This window comes from Python bivittatus, unplaced genomic scaffold (assembly GCF_059951505.1).
Source record: "Python bivittatus isolate LINGU-HERP-01145 unplaced genomic scaffold, Pbiv_v1 ctg000850_np1212, whole genome shotgun sequence".
Lineage (NCBI taxonomy): Eukaryota > Metazoa > Chordata > Lepidosauria > Squamata > Pythonidae > Python > Python bivittatus.
In genome coordinates, this window is record NW_028277112.1 from 49,179,116 (window position 1) to 49,199,413 (window position 20,298).

The 20,298-nt window shown below is 37.0% G+C and overlaps 2 protein-coding genes across 4 annotated transcripts in view; one reads left to right on the top strand and one right to left on the bottom strand.

The window, feature by feature from the left end:
* Positions 1-20,298, top strand: part of CNTLN (centlein) — a 224,771-nt gene that overhangs the window by 135,293 nt on the left and 69,180 nt on the right. For all 3 annotated transcript variants that reach the window (XM_088129922.1, XM_088129920.1, XM_088129921.1), the window contains 2 exons: positions 1,038-1,110; positions 5,524-5,744. In XM_088129922.1, coding sequence (XP_087986048.1) covers positions 1,038-1,110; positions 5,524-5,744 — 294 coding nt within the window. The remainder of the gene's footprint in view (positions 1-1,037; positions 1,111-5,523; positions 5,745-20,298) is intronic.
* LOC148213831 (uncharacterized) lies at positions 2,026-5,479 on the bottom strand. Its single transcript, XM_088130167.1, has 2 exons — positions 5,437-5,479; positions 2,026-2,660 (listed from the first exon to the last, which is right to left on the bottom strand). The coding sequence occupies exons 1-2, from the start codon at positions 5,477-5,479 to the stop codon at positions 2,026-2,028; spliced, it is 678 nt and encodes a 225-aa protein (XP_087986293.1).

Genomic DNA, 20,298 nt, shown 5'->3' on the forward strand with positions numbered 1-20,298 from the left:
AGTTCTATATCTGCACAAAACTTTCCATAATCCAAGTCAATTCACTTTATCATACAGTTTTTCTAAATTTACAGTTGTACAGTAAACTTTCTCAATTCATACATTCTTGATGAAGAGCAAAAATCTGGTTTGCAGACCCACATAAAGCCACATTGCTCTTTCCAGTTTGCTCATTGGTACTTCTCATACCCTTTCAAATACATTTAGTGATCTAATCCCTCTATAGTTTTTGCATTTGTACAAGGGAACAATAACAACATCCTTCCAGTTGTCAGACGCAGAATGCAGTCTTCACATGTGTCAAACAAAATATCGATATACTAAGCAAATTGCATCCATATTTTATAATTTTTCCCGTTATGCCATCTATAGCTGCAGTCTTACCATTTTCAGCTATTATGTTATTAGTGCAAATTCTCTGTCTGATGGCTTTCTGACGTAAATGATTTTTGCTTGAATATCTGAACAGATTAAGGAAAGTCAAGTATAACTCTTGCATTGTTATGAAATAGTGTTATTCTAGGACAGTGGTTCTTAAACTGGGGGTAATTACTCCAAGGGGATAATTTGGGTATAGTCTAGGGATAATGGAGCAATTTGTAATTGATTGTTTGTGAGTCGAGGATCCAGTTTGGTGGATTTGCTGCAGAGATGGTTTGTCTGTTTTTCAAGACTGGGAAAAGGGATAATTTGGTCAGACAATTTAAGAATCTCTATTCTTGGAGGAGCTAAGCATGAAGTGAATGATCACATAGAAATAAAGGGTTTCTGACTTTTCTGTGTCCTAACGTTGGAATGGCAGTCATTTGAGGAGGGTCCTCAGTATGAATGCACAAAATTGAGAGGACCAGGTCACAAGTGTGAGAAAGGTGGGATTTTTATTTATTTATTTATTGTTTTATTTCCTAGATTTAAGAGTTAGCTAAGAAGGGAAAATAAGCTTTTTAAAAAAATAACCTATGTGATATATATGTTTGTATATGTTTTGTAGAAAAATGTAAATCCTATAAATGTAAATATTTTTGTTGTGTTTATAGAAAAACAAAGGTGAATTAGTAATTACTGTCCAAAGGAAGAAGATTCTAAATTCAGCACTCATTCCTTACAAAGGTAAGAATACAAAAAAACTTCTGTAATAGCAAATTATATTTGCATTTGTGCATAGCTAATATCTGGATTGACTGTAGTCCTCAATGTGGCTCACAAACATCTAAAATAGAATAGATGTACCAGGGACATTATGATTTAAAGAAAAGAAAATGACTCTTCTCCACAGGAGCAAGAAATTGATGTTTTTTCCCCTAAGGTAATTTGATTTTGTATTGTGTTATAGTAAGAAAAGACACAGTTTAACTATAATGGACTCTGAGTCATCAGGTGGTGTCCTTACCTGCCTCCCCTAGCCCCATCCCCCCTTTTTTTAAAATTCTATCAGAGGGCAGTCGGTTGCTTATATTTTTCTTCTTCCTTCTAATCCTTAGTGGTCGGGACTTTGAGACCAATTTCTTCAATGTGCACTAGCAGGGGTTTCAACATAACACCAGTTGGATAAAACAGACAATGTACTGTGGCTTAAAAAGTGCCAAATTAAGACCTATAGTGGATGCTGTACTTCAGATCTCTGTAACAGCAGCAAAGAGAGGATATATCAATTGAACACATCAATAAGTAAAAAGAATTTGCTTAAAGTGGGATGGGCTAGTTGCTGAGAACGCACCTGCTTTTATGTTTCTTAAGCTTGTCTTAATATAAGTAGGTTTCTTTCCCTGCTGCCTTTATGTATTCACAAAGCTATTTCCTTTACTACTCCAGAGTTTATAGACTCTGTTCTTTCAGGATAGGAAGCAGATTTTTTTTAAGACTGCAGAAAAGTGCTCTAAGCTTTTTTGCAGTCTTCCATCATCATCATCATCATCATCATCATCATCATCATCATCATCATCATCTACACAACAACATGAAATCATAGCTGCCAATTCTTTAGCTGGTGTTGGCCCTCATTCGCATCAAGTTCTTCCCAAGAACCTAGGATGTCATAATATATAGGCGTAGGATATGTGCGGATCCAAGGAGTCTGGCCTTTTGCAACTGACAGATGGAAATTTTGTCAATGTGCAGATTTCCTAAACGCTGTCCAAGGTTTTTTGGTATGGCACCCAGTGTGCCAATAGCCACTGGGACCACCATCACTGCTTTATGCCATAATCTTTCAACTTTGTTTTTCATATCCTGATACTTTATGATCTTCTCCAGTTCTTTGTCTTCTTTTCTACTATCCCCTGGTATTACCATATCAATTATCCACACTTTCTTCTTTTCAACCACAGTTAAACCTGGTGTGTTACGTGCCAAAACTTTATCAGTTTTTATTCGGAAATCCCACAGCATTTTAACTTGCTCATTTTTGACTATTTTTTCAACTATATGTTCCCACCATTTTTTCATTACTGACAGATGATAATGTTTACAGTTGTTCCAGTGAATCATTTTGGTGACTGTATTATGTTGCTGTTTATAGTCATTTTGTGCGATCTTCCTGCACAAGCTGAGTGTATGCTCAACTGTTTCTTCTGCTTCCTTGTACAATCTGCACTTTGAATCATTTGATGATTTTTCAGTTCTGGCCTTGATTGCAGATTGATTAGTTCCAATAGCTTGCTCTTGAGCAGCCAAAATCAAAGCTTCAGTTTCTTATTATTATTGTTAATTGCACAGTCAGCCAGATGTTTAGACTGGATTTGGCATTTTTATCCACCTATCGAGTCCTTCCCAAGGACCTGGGATAGGCAGATGTTGTTGTTTGATGGTGTTAAGGGTTTCATCCCAAGATATAAGCTGTTCCAAATAAAGCTGCCTTTTGCAATTGACTGATGGTGATTTTGTCAATGCTGATCATCTTCAAGAGTGACTCCAGATGTTTTGGGATTGCATCCAGGGCTCCTATTACTGTTGGTACTATCTTTGCTTTCTTTTGCCACAATCATTCTATTTCTATTTGTAGGACTTTATATTTTGTGATTTTCTCCAGTTCTTTCTCTTCTGGTGTCTCCAGGTATTGCAATGTCCACTATCCAGACTTTTTCATTTTTCTTATCAACAGTTGTTAAGTCTGGGGTATTATGTGGCAGGTGTTCGTCTCTTTGAATTCTAAAGTCCCAGAGCACTTTAGCTTCTTCATTTTCTATTGCTTTGTCTGTTTTGTGATCCCAGCAGTTCTTGCTTGCAGGCAAATGGTATTTCTTGCAGATATTCCAATGCGCCATTGTTGCTACTTTGTCATACCGTTGTTTGTATTCAGTCTGTGCAATCTTCTTGCAGTAGCTAACTAGGTGGCCCACTGTTTTTTCAGCTTCTTTGCAGAGGTGGCATTTGCTGTCTGTTGCTGTCTACCCAGTTCTGGCTTTATATGCATTTGTTCTTAAGGCTTAGTTTTGTGCAGCCAGAATTAGCCCCTCTGTTTCTTTCTTCAACTTTCCTGCTCTTAGCCATTCCCAGGTCTTGTTGTTATCTGCTTTGCCTGCTAGTTTTTTTGTGTATTGGCCATGTAATACTTTGCCTTGCCATGTCTCTTTTCTATTCTTCATTTGGTCTTTCTTGTAGGCCAGTTTGGTCTCTTCAGTATTCAGTAAGTTTTCATGGCGTACTAGCTTCAGGGCATCTTCTTCACTGTCCTTCAGATATTCTTCTAATGCTCTTTTTTCTTCTTCAACTGTCTGTTGTACTTGCAACATTCCTTGCTAAGTAGAGTCTGTCAACATCACTGCATGGATGAAGGGCATGATTCATTGTCATTATTTTTCTGGTCTTCCTATCCAGGATTTCTAGTTCTACTTGAATTCAGTCCACTATTCCAGCTATGTATTTAATTACTGGAATTGCCCAGATACTAATTGCCTTGATGGTATTTCCTCCACTGAGTTTGGTCTTTAAGATCTTCTTCACTCTCATGATGTAGTGATCTTCTTCATCCACACTCTTGATGTTATTTCCATAGGGCATCTTGATTCCTTCAGTTTCCACTATTTTTCTCCCGTTGATAGTAAGTGTGGCATGTTTGTCCAGCCCAAACTCCATTGCAATATCTTGGCTGTATATTCGGTGGTGTTGAACAGCGATTCTATTTCAGATGGTATTTCTCCATATAGCTTCAGATCATCCATGTAAGGGAGGGGGATAGCCTGGCAGGTGTTTTTGATGTTTGATAGCCATGGCCTGACTTGTTCAGTATTGTTGACAGAGGAATCAGTGCAATGACAAACAGGAATGGTAACAGTGAGTCTCCTTGAAAGATTCCTCTCTTGATATTAATCTCTCCCAGTCTATCACCATTGACCAGCAACTGTGTTTTCCATTGTGCCATTGATCTTTGCACAAAGCTTATGTTTCTACTGACTTCTGTTATTTCTGGGCACTTGATTATCCAATCATGTGTCAGGGAGTTGAATGCCTTCTTGAAATCAATCCAAGCGACATTCGAGTTGGCCTTCCTTCCCTTGCAGTTTTCCAAAGTCATCTTGTCAATTAGGAGCTGATATTTTGTTCCTCTGTTGTTTGGGTGGTTTCCTTTCTGCTCAGGTGGAAAGAGCTTGTTTTCAACTAGACGCTGTTGGACTGCATCACCTGCTGCTGCTGCTGCTTCTGCTGCTGTTGTTGTTGTTGCTGTTGTTGTTGTTGTTGTTGTTATTATTATTATTATTATTATTATTATTTTGCTTTGGAAGATAAGGATGGATTGTTGTTTTTTCTATGGAGCTAACTAGGGGTTCTTTTAGGGTAAGAGCAACCATTGATGTGATGGAATAAGAGAGAAATATCTGCTCTTTAACCTGGGCCTTAGCTTCCAGAAGTCTTGACCTGACTTGCAGTCTGTGAGCTTCTAGACAGTCAATGTTAACTAAAATAATAGGAACATCCCTGTAATCTTCCCCTGTCCTAGAAATAGAGTGATCCAAAAATGGTAGGTGGGAAAAAGATTACAGAGGGAATTGGTCTTTTTCACAAAAGTGGTTGTTTCTTCTGACTGAATAAAAGCCTCTGTTTTACTCATCTTAAGATTTAATGTCTTACTTTAGCCTAAAGACCATATTTTAGGAGAAGGCTTGGCAGTCCTTTAGACGATGGAGTATATTGAATATTTTTTATATTTTCAGGGTAGATTTTTCACTAGGAGACTAGAAGAAGATAGAAAGTACTGGTATAGTAGTTTGTAATCTTGTTACTTGTTTGTCTCTGATTCTCTTTTGGAAGTATAGCTAATATACTTTGGATGACATGATTAAGAGGAGCAAGTCACAGTAATGGAGTGACTTAACCATTTTTCATCCACAAAATATAATGTTCTTTCAATTTTGGCATAAAGGTATATGAACGGATAACCTTGCAATTGTACAATATATGTTGTGTTTTGTAACAAGAGAAGTTTGGGTTTGATTTTACTGGGTCTTTTGGTGAAAGTCTTTTCCAACAGAAGGTAAGCCATTTCTGTGAAGGCAAACGAAGTGTCAGATTATGACCATTGTTTAGTTAACAGAGAGAAGATGAGAGGTATCATGGTCCAGAAACCTGGCTGCTCCATATCACTCTGGGGACGTATCACATCTTTACAGCAGCAGTTAGCTGTTGTACAGAAATCAAAAAGAACAGCAGTATCGTCTCTCAAAAAGTCCAGGGAAGCAAATAAAAGATTAACATCCCAACTGCATCTAACCAAACAGCAACTTCAGACCAGCAAACAAAATGTTCAGGTAAAAGCTTATTGTAGTCTTGATATGTCAGAAATCTAACATTTAGTGATTAAATGTACAGTATTGCAGTTATAAGCCTATGAGTTCCAAGCACCCTGAAATTGGATATATTGTCTCCTGAAATCATAGATATGGTTCACAAATCTGTCTGAAAAGATCAGGATGATGCATAATGCTTCTGAATATGGAGTGCCAAGATATGAAGATTAGAAGGCACTAATTGGTTCTTTTCTCAAGCAATCCATATTTTGCTCCAAATGGTTTATTTTCCTGGAACAGTTTTATGAAAACAGAAATGGCAATCATAGAGAGGACGTCTCTTGATAACTGATGTGAAGAATTACATCACACTTATTTGCAGAAATTCTGAACTGTTGTAGATTATATACATGAAGGACCACTGAAACATCCAAATGGATTTATAATTATGCTACTTGCCCTGACTTTAGTAGCCCTACATATTTACACAGAAGATCAGCATTTTGTGCACTGGTCAGTTTGCATTTTTTTCCTGCGTAGCCACTGCAGTTCATGTAGATACATTTTTCTTTTCTTTTTATATATGCACTATAATATGGGATCAGCAAGTGCATTCATACTTCTCCACATCTTCAGATATAATTTGAACTGTGTTATAGCTTTAGTTTTTTAAACACATAGTCAGATTTAGGAATACTATATATATATGACATTTGAAACTTATATTTATTGGTAATTTAGAAAGCCATAATCCAGTCTAAGAGACCTTCTATGTAGGAGCTGATTTCTACATAATACAGGCAGTGTAAATGCAGCTGGACATCCACATTGCATTGATCATCCAGGACCCAATAAATGGATATACATTTCCTTCCATGCGATTTGCATATCCATAGAGGGCTATGACATTCATGCAGTTAATCAGTTAGCTAAAATAGGACTTGGGTCAAAACCTTTTGAGGCAGACTAGTAGAAGTGCTTTTCCCTAAATTGAATTGAAGGGCTCATCTTACATTCACTGATTGTGAAGGATTAACCTTACATTAACTGGTAAGAATAGAAAAAAATTCTGTAGAAAGCAAAGGAATAGACAAGAGATATAAATGACTACAAACATTGCTGCTGCTGAAAAATATGGATACCTTTGAAGAATCACTTGAAAATCAACCATTGGTTAGATCGAGAAGCCTGCCTAATTAATTCTTTAATCCTTAATACCTAAATAGGATTTCTCTCTTCTTTTATTCCTTCCCGCTGCAGTTATCCCTTCTCCTCACTCCTCTCCATCCTGTTTTATTTTTATTTATTTATTTTTAATCCAGTTTTATTTCTTCTCTTTCTGGCTGTTCCTTCTGGACAGAGGAAGCAGAATGTGTGTGCTTCTCTATAACAGTAATTGTTAATATATCAGAATATTTGCTTGTGAGAGAGAATGATTGCTATATGCAGATGCAAGATTGGCTGATTCTATAAATATGGTGACTTTTTTTTTACAGGCAAGTAATCTTAATCAGCAGTTATTCATTAATTTTTTTGTCCTGGATCTTGCCTTTTTTGGAGTATGGTTTCTGGCATATATGTGACACATGATATGAAAATAACATACTATATTTTTCCTTGCTGGTACATAAAAAGATAAATCATAAGATACAAGAAACATTAATGCTGTCCAAGGAAAAGTAAACAGTATGAAACAAATGTGAAAATTCAGGCAAAATATCTAAATATATGCCAATTCTGATTTCTTCTTAGCATCTGGTTTTAATTGGGGTGCCACAGGGCTTGACTCTTTCTCTCCTTTTATTTAATATGTACATGAAACTGCTGGGTGAGGTCATCCATCAATTTGGGGTCAGGTATGATCAATATGCTGATGATACCCAATTATACATCTTGACCCAGGGCCAACCAACTGATGCTGTTGAAATCCTGACCAAGTGCCTGGAAGCTATGCAGGCTTGGATGGGAAGGAACAGACTCAGGTTCTGTCCTGACAAGACAAAGTCGCTTTGGTTTTTGATTTCCCCACCCACCCAATTCTGGGGACATTCCATATTTAGGCTTTCATGGGGTTGCACTTCCCTGTGCGAGGCTGGTGCACAATCTAGGGGTCCTCTTGGACTCACAGCTCCCGTTCAAAGTGGAGGTGGCAGCTGTGGCCAAGGGGGCTTTGCACAGGTTCATCTCATATGCCAGTTGTGACCCTTGCTGGATAGGGGGACCCTTCAGACATTTACTCATGCCTTGGTCACCTCTTGATTGGACTACTGTAATGCACTGTACGTGGGGCTGCCCTTGAAGATGACTGGGAAACTACAACTGGTCCAGAATGCAGCATTGCAGGAAGTGATGAATGCGTCATAGTATGAACACATATCTCTGCTGTTTCACAAGCTGCACTGGCAGCCAGTTGACTTCTGGGTGCAATTCAAAGTGCTGGTTATCACCTATAAAGCTCTTCATGGCTACTTGAGGGACTGCCTGTCTCCATATTTTTCCACCTGTCTGGGGAGGCAAGCTAAAGTGGACATGCTCCAGGTCCCATCAGTTAAGTCAGTGTTTCTCAACCTTAGCAACTTTAAGATATGTGGACTTCCACTCCTAGAATTCCCCAGTCAGCCATTATGCTCAAGTGTGACTGCATAAATATCTTTCTGTCAGTTAACAAACCATTTTCTTCATCTCTATTTAATCGACAGTTATCTTCCCTGTATACAATATATGTCAACATTTACAAAGCTGAGCTATTATATTACATAAAATTAATAATTTTATAATAACAAAAATTAATAATTTTATAATTAATGAAATTATCACCTGAATTAAGTAGTATCACCTTGTGGGCCCCACGAAGCATGCTTCTGCCCTGTGGAATGCTATCCCTCTGGAGATCCGTACTGCTCTTATCTTTTTGATTTTCCACAAATTGTTAAAGACCTGGTTGAGCCCATTTGATTTTTGTTTCTGTCTTTTAGTCAACTGTATTCTTTGTCTCTGATATATGTTGTTTTCTTTATAATTTTTTAATTGTGAACCACACAGAGTAGTTGTAATTTTGTGGGACCTCAAAACTGAAATTATAAATAAATTTTTGCTTTCAAATATTTATTTTTTTTTTATTATTTGTGCCTTCAAGTCTGTGTTGACTCCTGGCAACTGCTTGGACTAGTCCCTGCAGTTATGATGCTCTGATAATGCTATTAAAGAAGAAATCTACACTTAAAAAGAGGTTTTAGCTGTCTTCCAGTAGCAATTAAGGAGGGTAACATACCTTTACAGTAACTGTAGATATAAAACATTGTTTTTCTGAAACTCCATTGCTCAGAGGAAATTGATCTACACACTGAATGTTTTAATAGCCATGTACTACCATCCTCTCATGATGTGATAAGAAATGTTCTTCTTTGGCATCTCTGAAATACAAAGAAGGATGAAGTAGAAATAAAAACAATGCTGAATTGATTCAAAAAGGTTTAAAATTGAAATGGCAGTAGCTTTATAGAAATTTGTTCCACATAATACACTCATGTAATATTATTTTTATGTAATATAATAGCTCAGCTTTGTAAATGTTGACATATATTGTCCATAGAGATAATTATTGATTAAATAGAAATGAAGAAAATGGTTTGTTAACTGACAGAAAGATATTTATGCAGTCACACTCGAGCATAATGCCTGTATGCTCTGGTAATATAAGATTAGCTCTTGATTTAAGAGTTAAGTATTCTAGATTCCATTTTGGGAGAGATATTCTAGCATCTACAACTTGAGTATTGGCAGATGTCCATTGGTTCCTGTGTATCTGTATTGATATATCTGTATAGATATAGATGAAAAGCTACAGACACATATACTGTACATAGAAGCATGTAATGGTAAGTATATCGTTTGTAGTAGAATTACAGAAGTCAATATTGTATAATCCTCATACTGTAATTTAAAAAATAGCCATTGTATTATGGCATGTTGCAATACTGCTGTAGGTTTATTGCAAATTTAGAGTTTGGTCTGCCATTCCTAAGATTCATGATACATATTGATTTAAAAGACTTTGTATATGAATAAAGAAGCTAAATTGTGCAATCAGTGTATCAAAATCACAGTTGGAATTTTGATGTTATGGAGGTTTGAAGGGATCTGGTATTTCAGGAGTTCCTTTGAAAAATGTCATTATTGTTAAAATCCAGGAAAAGTTTTTTAAAGCTTGTTTTCTTTCTCCTGCATTCCCTACGCCTAATGGCAGTGCTGTAATTTCCATCACCAGATGTCTGCTCAGATTAAGGCATTCTCTGCTGTATGTACTAGAGTAATGACAATTATACATGGGTAAGATATAACATTTGCACAGCGAAAACACATAGAAACACAAGGGATGTACAATTCAGTACAAAACTGCCATATTGTAATTTAAATCAGTAATTATTGTCTTTTAAATGTAGCAACCCAATTATGAAGGCCCCACAACTACAGAGTTACCCAGAATCCTTTGCTATGGTTCCCTTGGTGCTCCAGAAGTGGCACCACAGGAGTAATTGCATTGTTTTATGGGTTGCCTTTGACATCTGAAAAGGACTTAGTAGCAGAGCAAACCATCTTCATCTGAAGAGGCCAGGATTTAAAAAAAGGAACAGACTTTCAACCCACTAGGTAACTGTTTGCAGCTCCTTTGGGTAGCACTACACAAAAGTTGAAAGCAGTTCTTCAGGAGCATTCTTCCAGATGTGTAACTGTTTTCTTTCTTTTTAAAGTCTCTGTTTGATATTGCCATATTTCAACCTAAAGAATTCCTGCAATAGTACTTTAAAATCCACTGCAGGCACTTCTTGAACATTTCCAGTGTTGTTAGTAATTTGTAAAAGAAAATCTTTGCTACCTGATGCTTTCTGCATTTTACACTGAAAGACTTCTGAACATTTTAGAGTTAGCTGCTGCTTCAGTTTGGCATAACTTTAAAAGAGATACATGTGTTCAGATTTTAAAAAAACAACAAATTCACAAAAAATAAATGCTATTATTTTTTTCACTATTCTTCATAATAAACTCAGTTTTACTGCTCTTGCTCAGCTCCAAATTCTCTAAAATGTAGGTTGTAGGTTATGGAATTACAATGAGAGGAAGCAGCCCCTACCTGAGCTTTGACTAATCTCAGAAGCTAAGCAAGGTCAGCATTTGATAGTACCTAGATGACAGACCACCAAGAAGTACCAGGGCAGTAGACTAGACTGGGAAGTTGAGAAATCATTCCAGAAGGAGCCAGCAGCAAACTACTTCCATATTGTTGCCAAAACAATTACAGGGATATGTTCCTGAAATCACCAGGAATCAGTTTTGATTTACTCTACATATGAAGCATGATTTCCTAAGTCCATGATCTGCTATTTAAATGAGTTCTGTTATTTAAATGAGAATGAATTAAACCTGCTTTTGCTGTAACCAATAGGCTAGCAAGACAGAAAAAAAAGTGTCATTTCTGCCCAAAGTCTTATTTCCATAAGACTTTTTTCCATATATTCTATTCCAGGAGGAATGATTTCTCTTGGTTTCACAAACAGACTACATACATACATGCATGCATGCATACATATATATCATTTTTTTCATTAATTCATGCTGATTCCCTTTTAGTCCTCCTTTAGTCTAAATTGCAATCTTTCCTGTGTCACGGTTGTCACTAGATGGGCCTGCTGGTCATGGCTTTGGTCAACTGATGGTTTCATATCATGCTTTTTAATAAGATAGAGACAGTATAGACTGAGTTATTAGCCTTAGCTATATTCATGCTGCAAGCATCAATGGTGGCTAATGGTAAGGACTGTACCAGTCTGTTTTGGCACATTTTGGTCAATGTGCCAAAACCTAGTTTTTCCCCAAACATACTCAAGTTAGAGCTTTCTAACCTAGAGGATACTTTGCAAGCCAATATTCACTGCACCTCACCAACTAGAATATATAAAACTTAAACTATTTGATAGTAACTTGGAAAAAAAAACATGTGTTACTGTGAAAATATATACATTTAGAAATAATTCCCCAGCACATTTAATACTAGTTTTTTTTTCATTCATTAATTTATTATACTAAATTATGGCTAACTTCACAGGAGAAAAAAAATCTAAAGTTTCTAGAACTTCCACTGACTTAAATGTGAACAGTTTTTAAAACTGTTTGATCATATCTTTAGTTAAATCTAATATATGTTTGTGTTAAATGCAACTAACCATTACAATATTACTGTGTTCTTCTGTGTTTTGACACTTGAGTTTTCCTGCCATTTTCTTTCTTATGTTATACGAGCATAAGTTAGCTTCAGTTAGTGACCATTTACAGAGATTCCATATTTAGGAATTACTCTTGTATCAGCTGTAATCAGCAACCCCTGTTGAAAATCTCCAAAAAATTCAGGAGATCAGGGAAAATATGCCCAGCTGTGTTCTGAGCTTGGGACACAACTGTCTACTTGGCACATTGCATAAGAAAATTTCCATAGGGAACAATATTTTTTATTCTTTGTAGCAAAGAATTTAAAAACAACACTAAACTGAGCTACCAAACGGGCATCAGTCATTTTCTTATGTCCAAAATGATTCTCAGTCTCTAACCAAGTGCATAACCGACTCTTACTACCCCCTCTTCCTCTTTACTAACTCCAGTCAATGTCAGCAGGGATGAAACCTGTGCCTGCTGTTTTATTGACTAATGCACTCTCCAGTTCTCCATAGCTGTGGGAATTCAATTAAAAAAAACAAACCAATTGTGGCATATTGGAACACTCTTGAATGAAGAACTTCATTTTGTCCCAATTTCAAGAGAAAACTTGATTTGGGTGTGATTTGCTCTGTGCTTTCAACATTTGAAACAGATGTTTTTAACTCAGACTGTTTTGTGCACCCCTAAACAGAATACATGAGCTTTTACATTTCTATAAGTATTTCCAACTCAATTAGTCAACAGTCTTTAATAGCATTATGAAATGAAATATTATTACACCAATTAGGAGACTGTATCCTTTCCTTTTTTCTGTACTCAACTAAAGACTATATTTATTTGACTTTTGATGTATATTTTGAGATAATAAAATAGAGAGAAATACTAGATTATGGATTGTAGACTTCTGAAGGTTTATCACTCTCAGAATCACATGTTAAGAAAAAATTAAGTTCTCTATCAGTTTTAAAAATAAGAATGGTAATTACTTCCCCCTTCTTGAAACAAGGGCCTTTAAAAAAAAAACAACAAAATTATGTTGCTTTTTGCTTTTGTTTTAGCAACCATTTTATCAAATCTATATAATTTTGGTATTTTGGAAACTAATACTACACTTTAAAATTCTGATTATATAGAATTTGTGATTCAGATTTCAAGGGAAAGAGGTAATGGTTCTCCTAAAGGAGCAATTTTTCCAGGCATGATTTCATGAGATCTTTTAAATATAATATGAAATTTAGATTTTATTCCTATTCCCTTATTAAAGCCATCCAAGTTAGTGACCAATAAATATAATCTCATAAAATATTGAAGTACTTCGTAGTTTTCATGCTGTCATATAGTGGATAAAGTCATATATAAGAACCTACTTTTTAAATGCTAGTTAAAGGTAGGGGAGCAATATCCAAGGAAACTGGTTATAGTGTTCATGGGGCTGGTGTCCATCAGGACACTTATTATTTGTTGCACAAAAATATATTTAGATATATTCATACAACCATCATCATCCCCTAGGAAATATCAAATAATTTTTAATCTTTTATTTAGCAGCTAGCTTGGGCTTTTATTTTACTGCTCTAGTAGTTATAATATGAAAGTCCTCTTTACATTCTCTTTTTTTAATGCCTACCTTTTAAGATGTTTTTACTTTACATTGGTAGGCTGTGTAGTAGACAATCCTAGTAGGGTATTCAGTACATATATGTTGGATCCTCAAGGGCTATGGCTTTTGCCAGATGAAGCACTTTTGATTTTGAGGCTGATGAAACACCGTGCTATTATTGATCTGTGCATGACATACCCTGTCTCTCTGCTGGCAGAGTGTAGCAACATTTATCCAGGAATTTGTGAAATGTCACTTGGATCATGTTTGTAAGGTAAACTGTGTGAAAAGCAGAATCCAAGCTAAGAATATACGTGGAATTGGACGTGACTATCTTCTTTCTGTGTTCTATATTCTAGCTCAACCAAATGATATTTGTTACCCCAAAGATTGTTTTTATATTAAGGTTTAGATAATTCAGAGAAGTATGATTATCACTTGAAATACTCTGTGAAATAAAGTTACGCTATTTTCAAGTGCATTTGGGATCAGAATATTTTAAGTTCATTAACGTGATCTGAACAACACAAGTCTATACTTTGTGTTGTGTTTGTAATAAACTGATGGTTCTTGTACAACACAGTATAAAAGAATCAGCTTTTCTAGCTGGTCTCAGTTCACCTTCATGTGTGTGTGTGCCTGTTTCATTAAAATCTCAGCATGCACTGTGCTCACAAAATCTATGGTTTTGATCTCATGATAATACCAGTCCTCCCCCCAAAGCCCCTCCCCTCTGCTCTGTGCATGTTTTCAAAATATTTTGGTATGCATCTCAGAAATAACTGGTTATCTGTAACTAGAATTTAGAGAATTTCTTACAACCCAATTTGATGAGTTCATTGTGATACAAGTTTTATTCAATTAATACTGGTTTTTAAAAAACCTCTCTGCTTCCCCCACTTCCATGTAAACATTTTTGAAAACTCTGTCAGCACATGCCATACCTTCTAGGTTGCACCCAATAAAACTCAAACTTTGTATGATATTTCATAAGAGTTTGGCATTATCACATAAAATAAATAAAATCAACATGATTTAGTATGGGGTTATGAGATTTACCAATATAAAATTATATTTCACACTGTTTTTGGAGGGGCATCTAAGCCATAGTGTGTGAGAGCACCTAGGACATCAAAAGCTAAGAGAATGGAGACTGTTGGAAGATTGAATTGTCTTTCCTCCTGTGAAATAGATCTATAGGCGTAAAAGGAACTGAGATGGGAAGAAAGATAATGGCAAGTCCCATCTCATCAGTGATGGTTGATTCATTAACATGGGATTTGTCCTCATATTTTAAGTGAATTAAAATGTAATAAGGCTACAATATCTGGGCTGAAAAAATCTGGACACCCATTAGACAGCAGCAAAGGAATATGGTATGTTGTAGGATTTAAAAAAAAAAAAATTACAGCTATAATTATTCTTTTATTTCTATTTCAAGATTTACAGATACCCCCCCCCAAAAAAAGTTTTTTAAAAATATTGTAAACACCCAAAGCAACTGAATGGTACAGGATGTCAGTTGAAAGAATAGGAGATAACTAGGTAGAAAGAAAATGGAATGAAGTGGTTGAAGGACAGGAAGGAAAACACGTCCTGGTATTTAAAAAGTATATGCTAGTTTCCAATCCAGAGTAGAATTATTTTTAAAGATTCACAAAGAAGAAACTGGGCATTGCCTATAAATTTCAGTGGAGCAATCAATAATTTAATTGGTGGGCCATACCACACCCTAAAAATGGGGGGGGGTAGCAGGAGAAAAAATATCCAGAACACTCAGAAATTGTAGGAATGCTCAGTGAGCATGGATTAGTGAATAATTGCCAATTACAAATTGCTGTAACAATAGCTTATTCAGTGTGCCTTTAAAATATTTCTGTAATATCTGTGCAGTACTCCTAATAAATAGTAATGTATTATTTATCCCAACATGAATATAGACTGCTCTAGATATAATATGTCTTGACTTTAACAAAATATCTTACAACATTTTGATCAGAAAGTGAAGTGTAGGCAGGAAGGCATAATAAATAGTTGGATGCATAGCTGGCTCAAAAATTGACTCAATGGATGCTTGTTAATATTTCCTTATTAAACCAATGAAGTATCCAGTGGAGTGCCACATCGCATAGAATCTCAAGAGCTGTTTGCTCTCATCACAGAATGCAGGACATGGAATAACAGATTTAAGTTACAGAAAGGCAGATTCCGGCTGAATGTGAGAACGTTTCATAACCGTAAGAGTGGTTTTACTCTTACAGTTGAAACCAGATACCAGTGAAGGGGTAGGGCCCCCTTCATTAATGTATTGAAGTGAAGACTAGTCAGCTATCTGGCTAGGATGCTTCGATTTTGATTCTTCAGCTGAGGAGGAGATTGGACCCAGTGGCCTAAGTGGCTTCTTCCAGTTTTATGATCCTAGTGTATTTCACATAAATATATACTTATGCTAAAGTTTCAGTGTTAATGTTTTGATGCAAATCAAATGGATTTTTGTTTTGAAAAATGAAAGAATTCAGTGACTTCTAAATGACTGTACCATATATAGAACATTTGATTAAAGCAGGGATGCATCAGTCTTTCAGACTAACTTTTTTGGATATATGCCAGGTATTCATGCCAAAAAGTAGACAGGGTCAAGAAAAAGAAAGGGATAGGGCCAAGAGAAGCTGCTTCTTTCCTTGGGCTTGCACAGTAATTGCTCAGTTCCCAGAAAACATGTGTTTGAAGTTAGAAGGCTCCAACTGCATGCACGTGCCTACTCCAGAACATCTTGTTGCACCCTGTCAGTGTATCTTTTCCAGTGATCATTCAGCTACTGTTCAAGCCCAGGAAAAAAGGCAGCTTTTTTAAGGAGATGCTCACAGGTGCACCATGCAGGCCCATCCCTTGTCCAAAGCACCTTTTTGGGTTTGAGTCTGAAACACTGCGTATCTCTACTTTATATGTATTTAATCTATTTTTCCTTTTAGTACATTAAAAGGTACAATTCTGTGGAATCCTTGGGGTTCTCTGAGCTTGGTTGTTTTCTTGCAAATGTTTCGTTACCCAGCTCAGTAACATCTTCAGTGCTAGAATGGAGTGGGGTTTGCTCTCTGTTTATATACAGTGGCTTGCCCTGCCAGTGTTTGGGTGTGTGTGTGTGTGTTATTTTTATTTTTTTCTTCTCCTGGTAGTTCCTTAGTTAGGGTATTGTTTACTACTTGATTGTCTGGTGATAATTTTGGTGTTAATCTCTGCTTCTCTGGGTGATGGTTGCTAGTGAGGAGGTATTCTGTTCTTTTATTTCCTTTTTATTGCCTTCTTTGAATAGTATGTAGAAGTGGTTTAACTCTATGTGCCTGTTGATGGCTGCCTTGTCTGAATACCAAGCTTCCAGGAATTCCCTTGCATTTTTGGATTTATCTTGGTCTAAGATGCTGACAGTTTCCCAGTTGAAACTATGGTTAAGTCTGTCCATGTGTTTTGAGATTAAGGAGTTTTCATTGTGTCTTTTGACTGCTAGTTGGTGTTCATGGATGCGCTCTGCTAGCCTTCTGCCTGTCTGTCCTACATAATGGTTATTACAGTCCTTACATTGTATGTTGTAGATGACTCCTGTTTTTTCTTCTTGGGCTACTGGGTCTTTTGGTTTACTTCAGATATTTTGGAGGATATCCACACAACTTTATCAAAAAGTGCCTGACCAATCAATGTACTACAACACAACCAACACAAGCTATGAAAAGGATAACACTGCCATACATCAGAAACATCTCAGAAACAACCAAGAAACTATTACAACCACATGGCATCTCTGTAGCACACAAACCAACTAAAGCCCTCCAAAACATCTAAGTAAACCAAAAGACCCACTAGCCCAAGAAGAAACAGGAGTCATCTACAACATACAATGTAAGGACTGTAATAACCTCACCAGCAATCTTCATCCAGATAAGCAGAGATTAATACCAAGATTATCACCAGACAATCAAGCAGTAAACAATACCCTAACCAAGGAACTACCAGGAGAATAAAATAAAAATAAAAATACCCCCCTCCAACACTGGCAGGGCAAGCCACTGTATATAAACAGAGAGCAAACCCCATTCCATTCTAGCACTGAAGATGTTACCTAGCGAGGTAACAAAACATTTGCAAGAAAACAACCAAGCTCACTGTGGAGAATCCCAAGGACTCCACAGTTCAACCCTGAGCTACATATAGTCTCTTCTATTGCTAAGGTATATAGAGGGGCATGCAAGGAGGAGAACATCTTGGTCTCAGAATGTTCACCTCTGTGTTATAAGGAACATGTATATAAGAAAAAATACATTGTTTTTGAATGAAACAAGTAAAGTACTTTAAAAAGTAGCAAATATAGCAGTAGATCCACACACCTACAGGTGAAACTCGAAAAATTAGAATATCGTGCAAATGTTCATTTATGTCAGTAAGGAACTCAAAAGGTGAAACCAATATATGAGATAGACGCATTACATGCAAAGCGAGATATGTCAAGCCTTACTTTGGTATAATTGTGATGATTATGGCGTACAGCTTATGAAAACCCCAAATTCACAATCTCAGAAAATTAGAATATTACGTGACATCAATAACACAAGAATTGGAAATAGAACAATATCAGACCTCTGCAAAGTATAAGCATGCATATGTACTCAGTACTTGGTTTGGGCCCCTTTTGCAGCAATGACTGCCGCAATGCGGTGTGGCATGGATGCTATCAGCCTGTGGCACTGCTGAGGTGTTATGGAAGACCAGGATGCTTCAATAGCGGCCTTCAGCTCCGCTGCATTGTTCGGTCTCATGTCCCTCATCTTTCTCTTGGCAATGCCCCATAGATTCTCTATGGGGTTCAGGTCAGGTGAGTTTGCTGGCCAATCAAGCACAGTAATCCCATGGTCATTGAACCAGGTTTTAGTACTTTTGGCAGTGTGGGCAGGTGCCACGTCCTGCTGGAAAATGAAGTCAACATCCCCATAAAGCTCGTCTGTGGAAGGAAGCATGAAGTGCTCCAAAATCTCCTGATAGACGGCTGTGTTGACCCTGGACTTAATGAAGCACAGTGGACCAACACCAGCAGATGACATGGCTCCCCAAATCAACACAGACTGTGGAAACTTCACACTGGACTTCAAGCATCGTGCATTGTGTGCCTCTCCATTCTTCCTCCAGACTCTGGGTCCATGGTTCCCAAATGAGATGCAAAAGTTGCTCTCATCAGAAAAGAGGACTTTGGACCACTGGGCAACAGACCAGTTCTTTTTTTCTGTAGCCCAGGTAAGACGCTTCTGACGTTTGTTGTTCAGGAGCGGCTTGACAAGAGGAATACGACATTTGAAGCCCATGTCCAGGATCCGTCTGTGTGTGGTGGCTCTTGATGCACTGAGGTGCTCCAGCCTCAGTCCACTCCTTGTGAAAGTCCCCAACACTTTTGAATGGCCTTTTCCTGACAATCCTCTCCAGGCTGCGGTCATCCCTGATGCTTGTGCACCTTTTTCTACCACACTTTTCTCTTCCACATAACCTTCTATTGATGTGCTTTGATATAGCACTTTGGGAACATCCAACTTCTTTTGCAATTACCTTTTGGGGCTTTCCCTCCTTATGGAGGGTGTCAATGATGGTTTTCTGCACAACTGTCAGGTCAGCAGTCTTTCCCATGCTTGTGATTCCTACTGAACCAGCCTGAGAGACCATTTAAAGGCTCAGGAACCCTTTGCAGGTGTTATGGATTCATTAGCTGATTAGAGTGGGACACTTTGAGCCTAGAATATTGAACCTTTTCACACTGTTCTAATTTTCTGAGATTGTGAATTTGGGGTTTTCATAAGCTATACGCCATAATCATCACAATTATACCAAAGTAAGGTTTGACATATCTCGCTTTGCATGTAATGCGTCTATCTCATATATTGGTTTCACCTTTTGAGTTGCCTTACTGACATAAATGAACATTTGCACGATATTCTAATTTTTCGAGTTTCACCTGTATATTCAAATATTTCTCCCCTGATCTTGTAACTTCTTCTGGATCTTTATCTTGATTTGGATTCCATGTGCCTGTATCAGCAAAACATCTGAAATGTTTGTCTTCCACAATATACTACTGCCTTTCTTATTTATTGATTATGTTTATATCCTGCCTTTTTTCTGAGAGCTAAAGTGATTTACAACAGGCTCTTAATTATATCCCCACAACAAACTTGTCAAGTAGACTGGATTGAGGGAAAGTGCCTGGCTCAGAGTCACTCAGGGAGCTCTGTGGTTGACTAAAAATTTTAACCTAGATCAAGTTCAACACCTTTATTACAATATTCTGGCTCTCCAGTGCAGTATATTTGTCATTAAAATTATTGAAAAACAGTGCAATATGGAGAATAATACCCCCTTTACTCATATTGCATAGAAAACTTGTGCAGCTGTGTCTTACTTGAGTTTCTCAAATGTAATCACTGACTGGTGATCAAAAAATGAAGAACTGACACGCATTGAGCAGAATAAGTCATCTAAACAAGAGAAATTGTAGAATCAAGCCCAGGAAGAATCTCTAAGCCTGCAACTTCTGGCACCCAGACCAAGCAGTTCGTAGAAGGACAAGGTTTTTGAGAGTGGAGATGATAAAGCATAATGTCTATTTAAAATAGTTGGCTTGGTCTTGGATGATCAACAAGCAAATAAATAAATCAGAGGTTTTGCAGAAGCAGGAATTTCTCTGCAGTCTCATAAATCATGAGCATATATGCTAAATAGATTTGTATATGT

Excerpts from the sequence above, each read along its gene's own strand:
- LOC148213831 (XM_088130167.1), bottom strand. The coding sequence starts at position 5,479 with ATGGCTTACCTTCTGTTGGAAAAGACTTTCACCAAAAGACCCA. Across the intron at positions 2,661-5,436 it reads GACTTTCACCAAAAGACCCA|AGCAAGCTATTGGAACTAAT; the intron begins GTAAAATCAAAC and ends TGGCTGCTCAAG.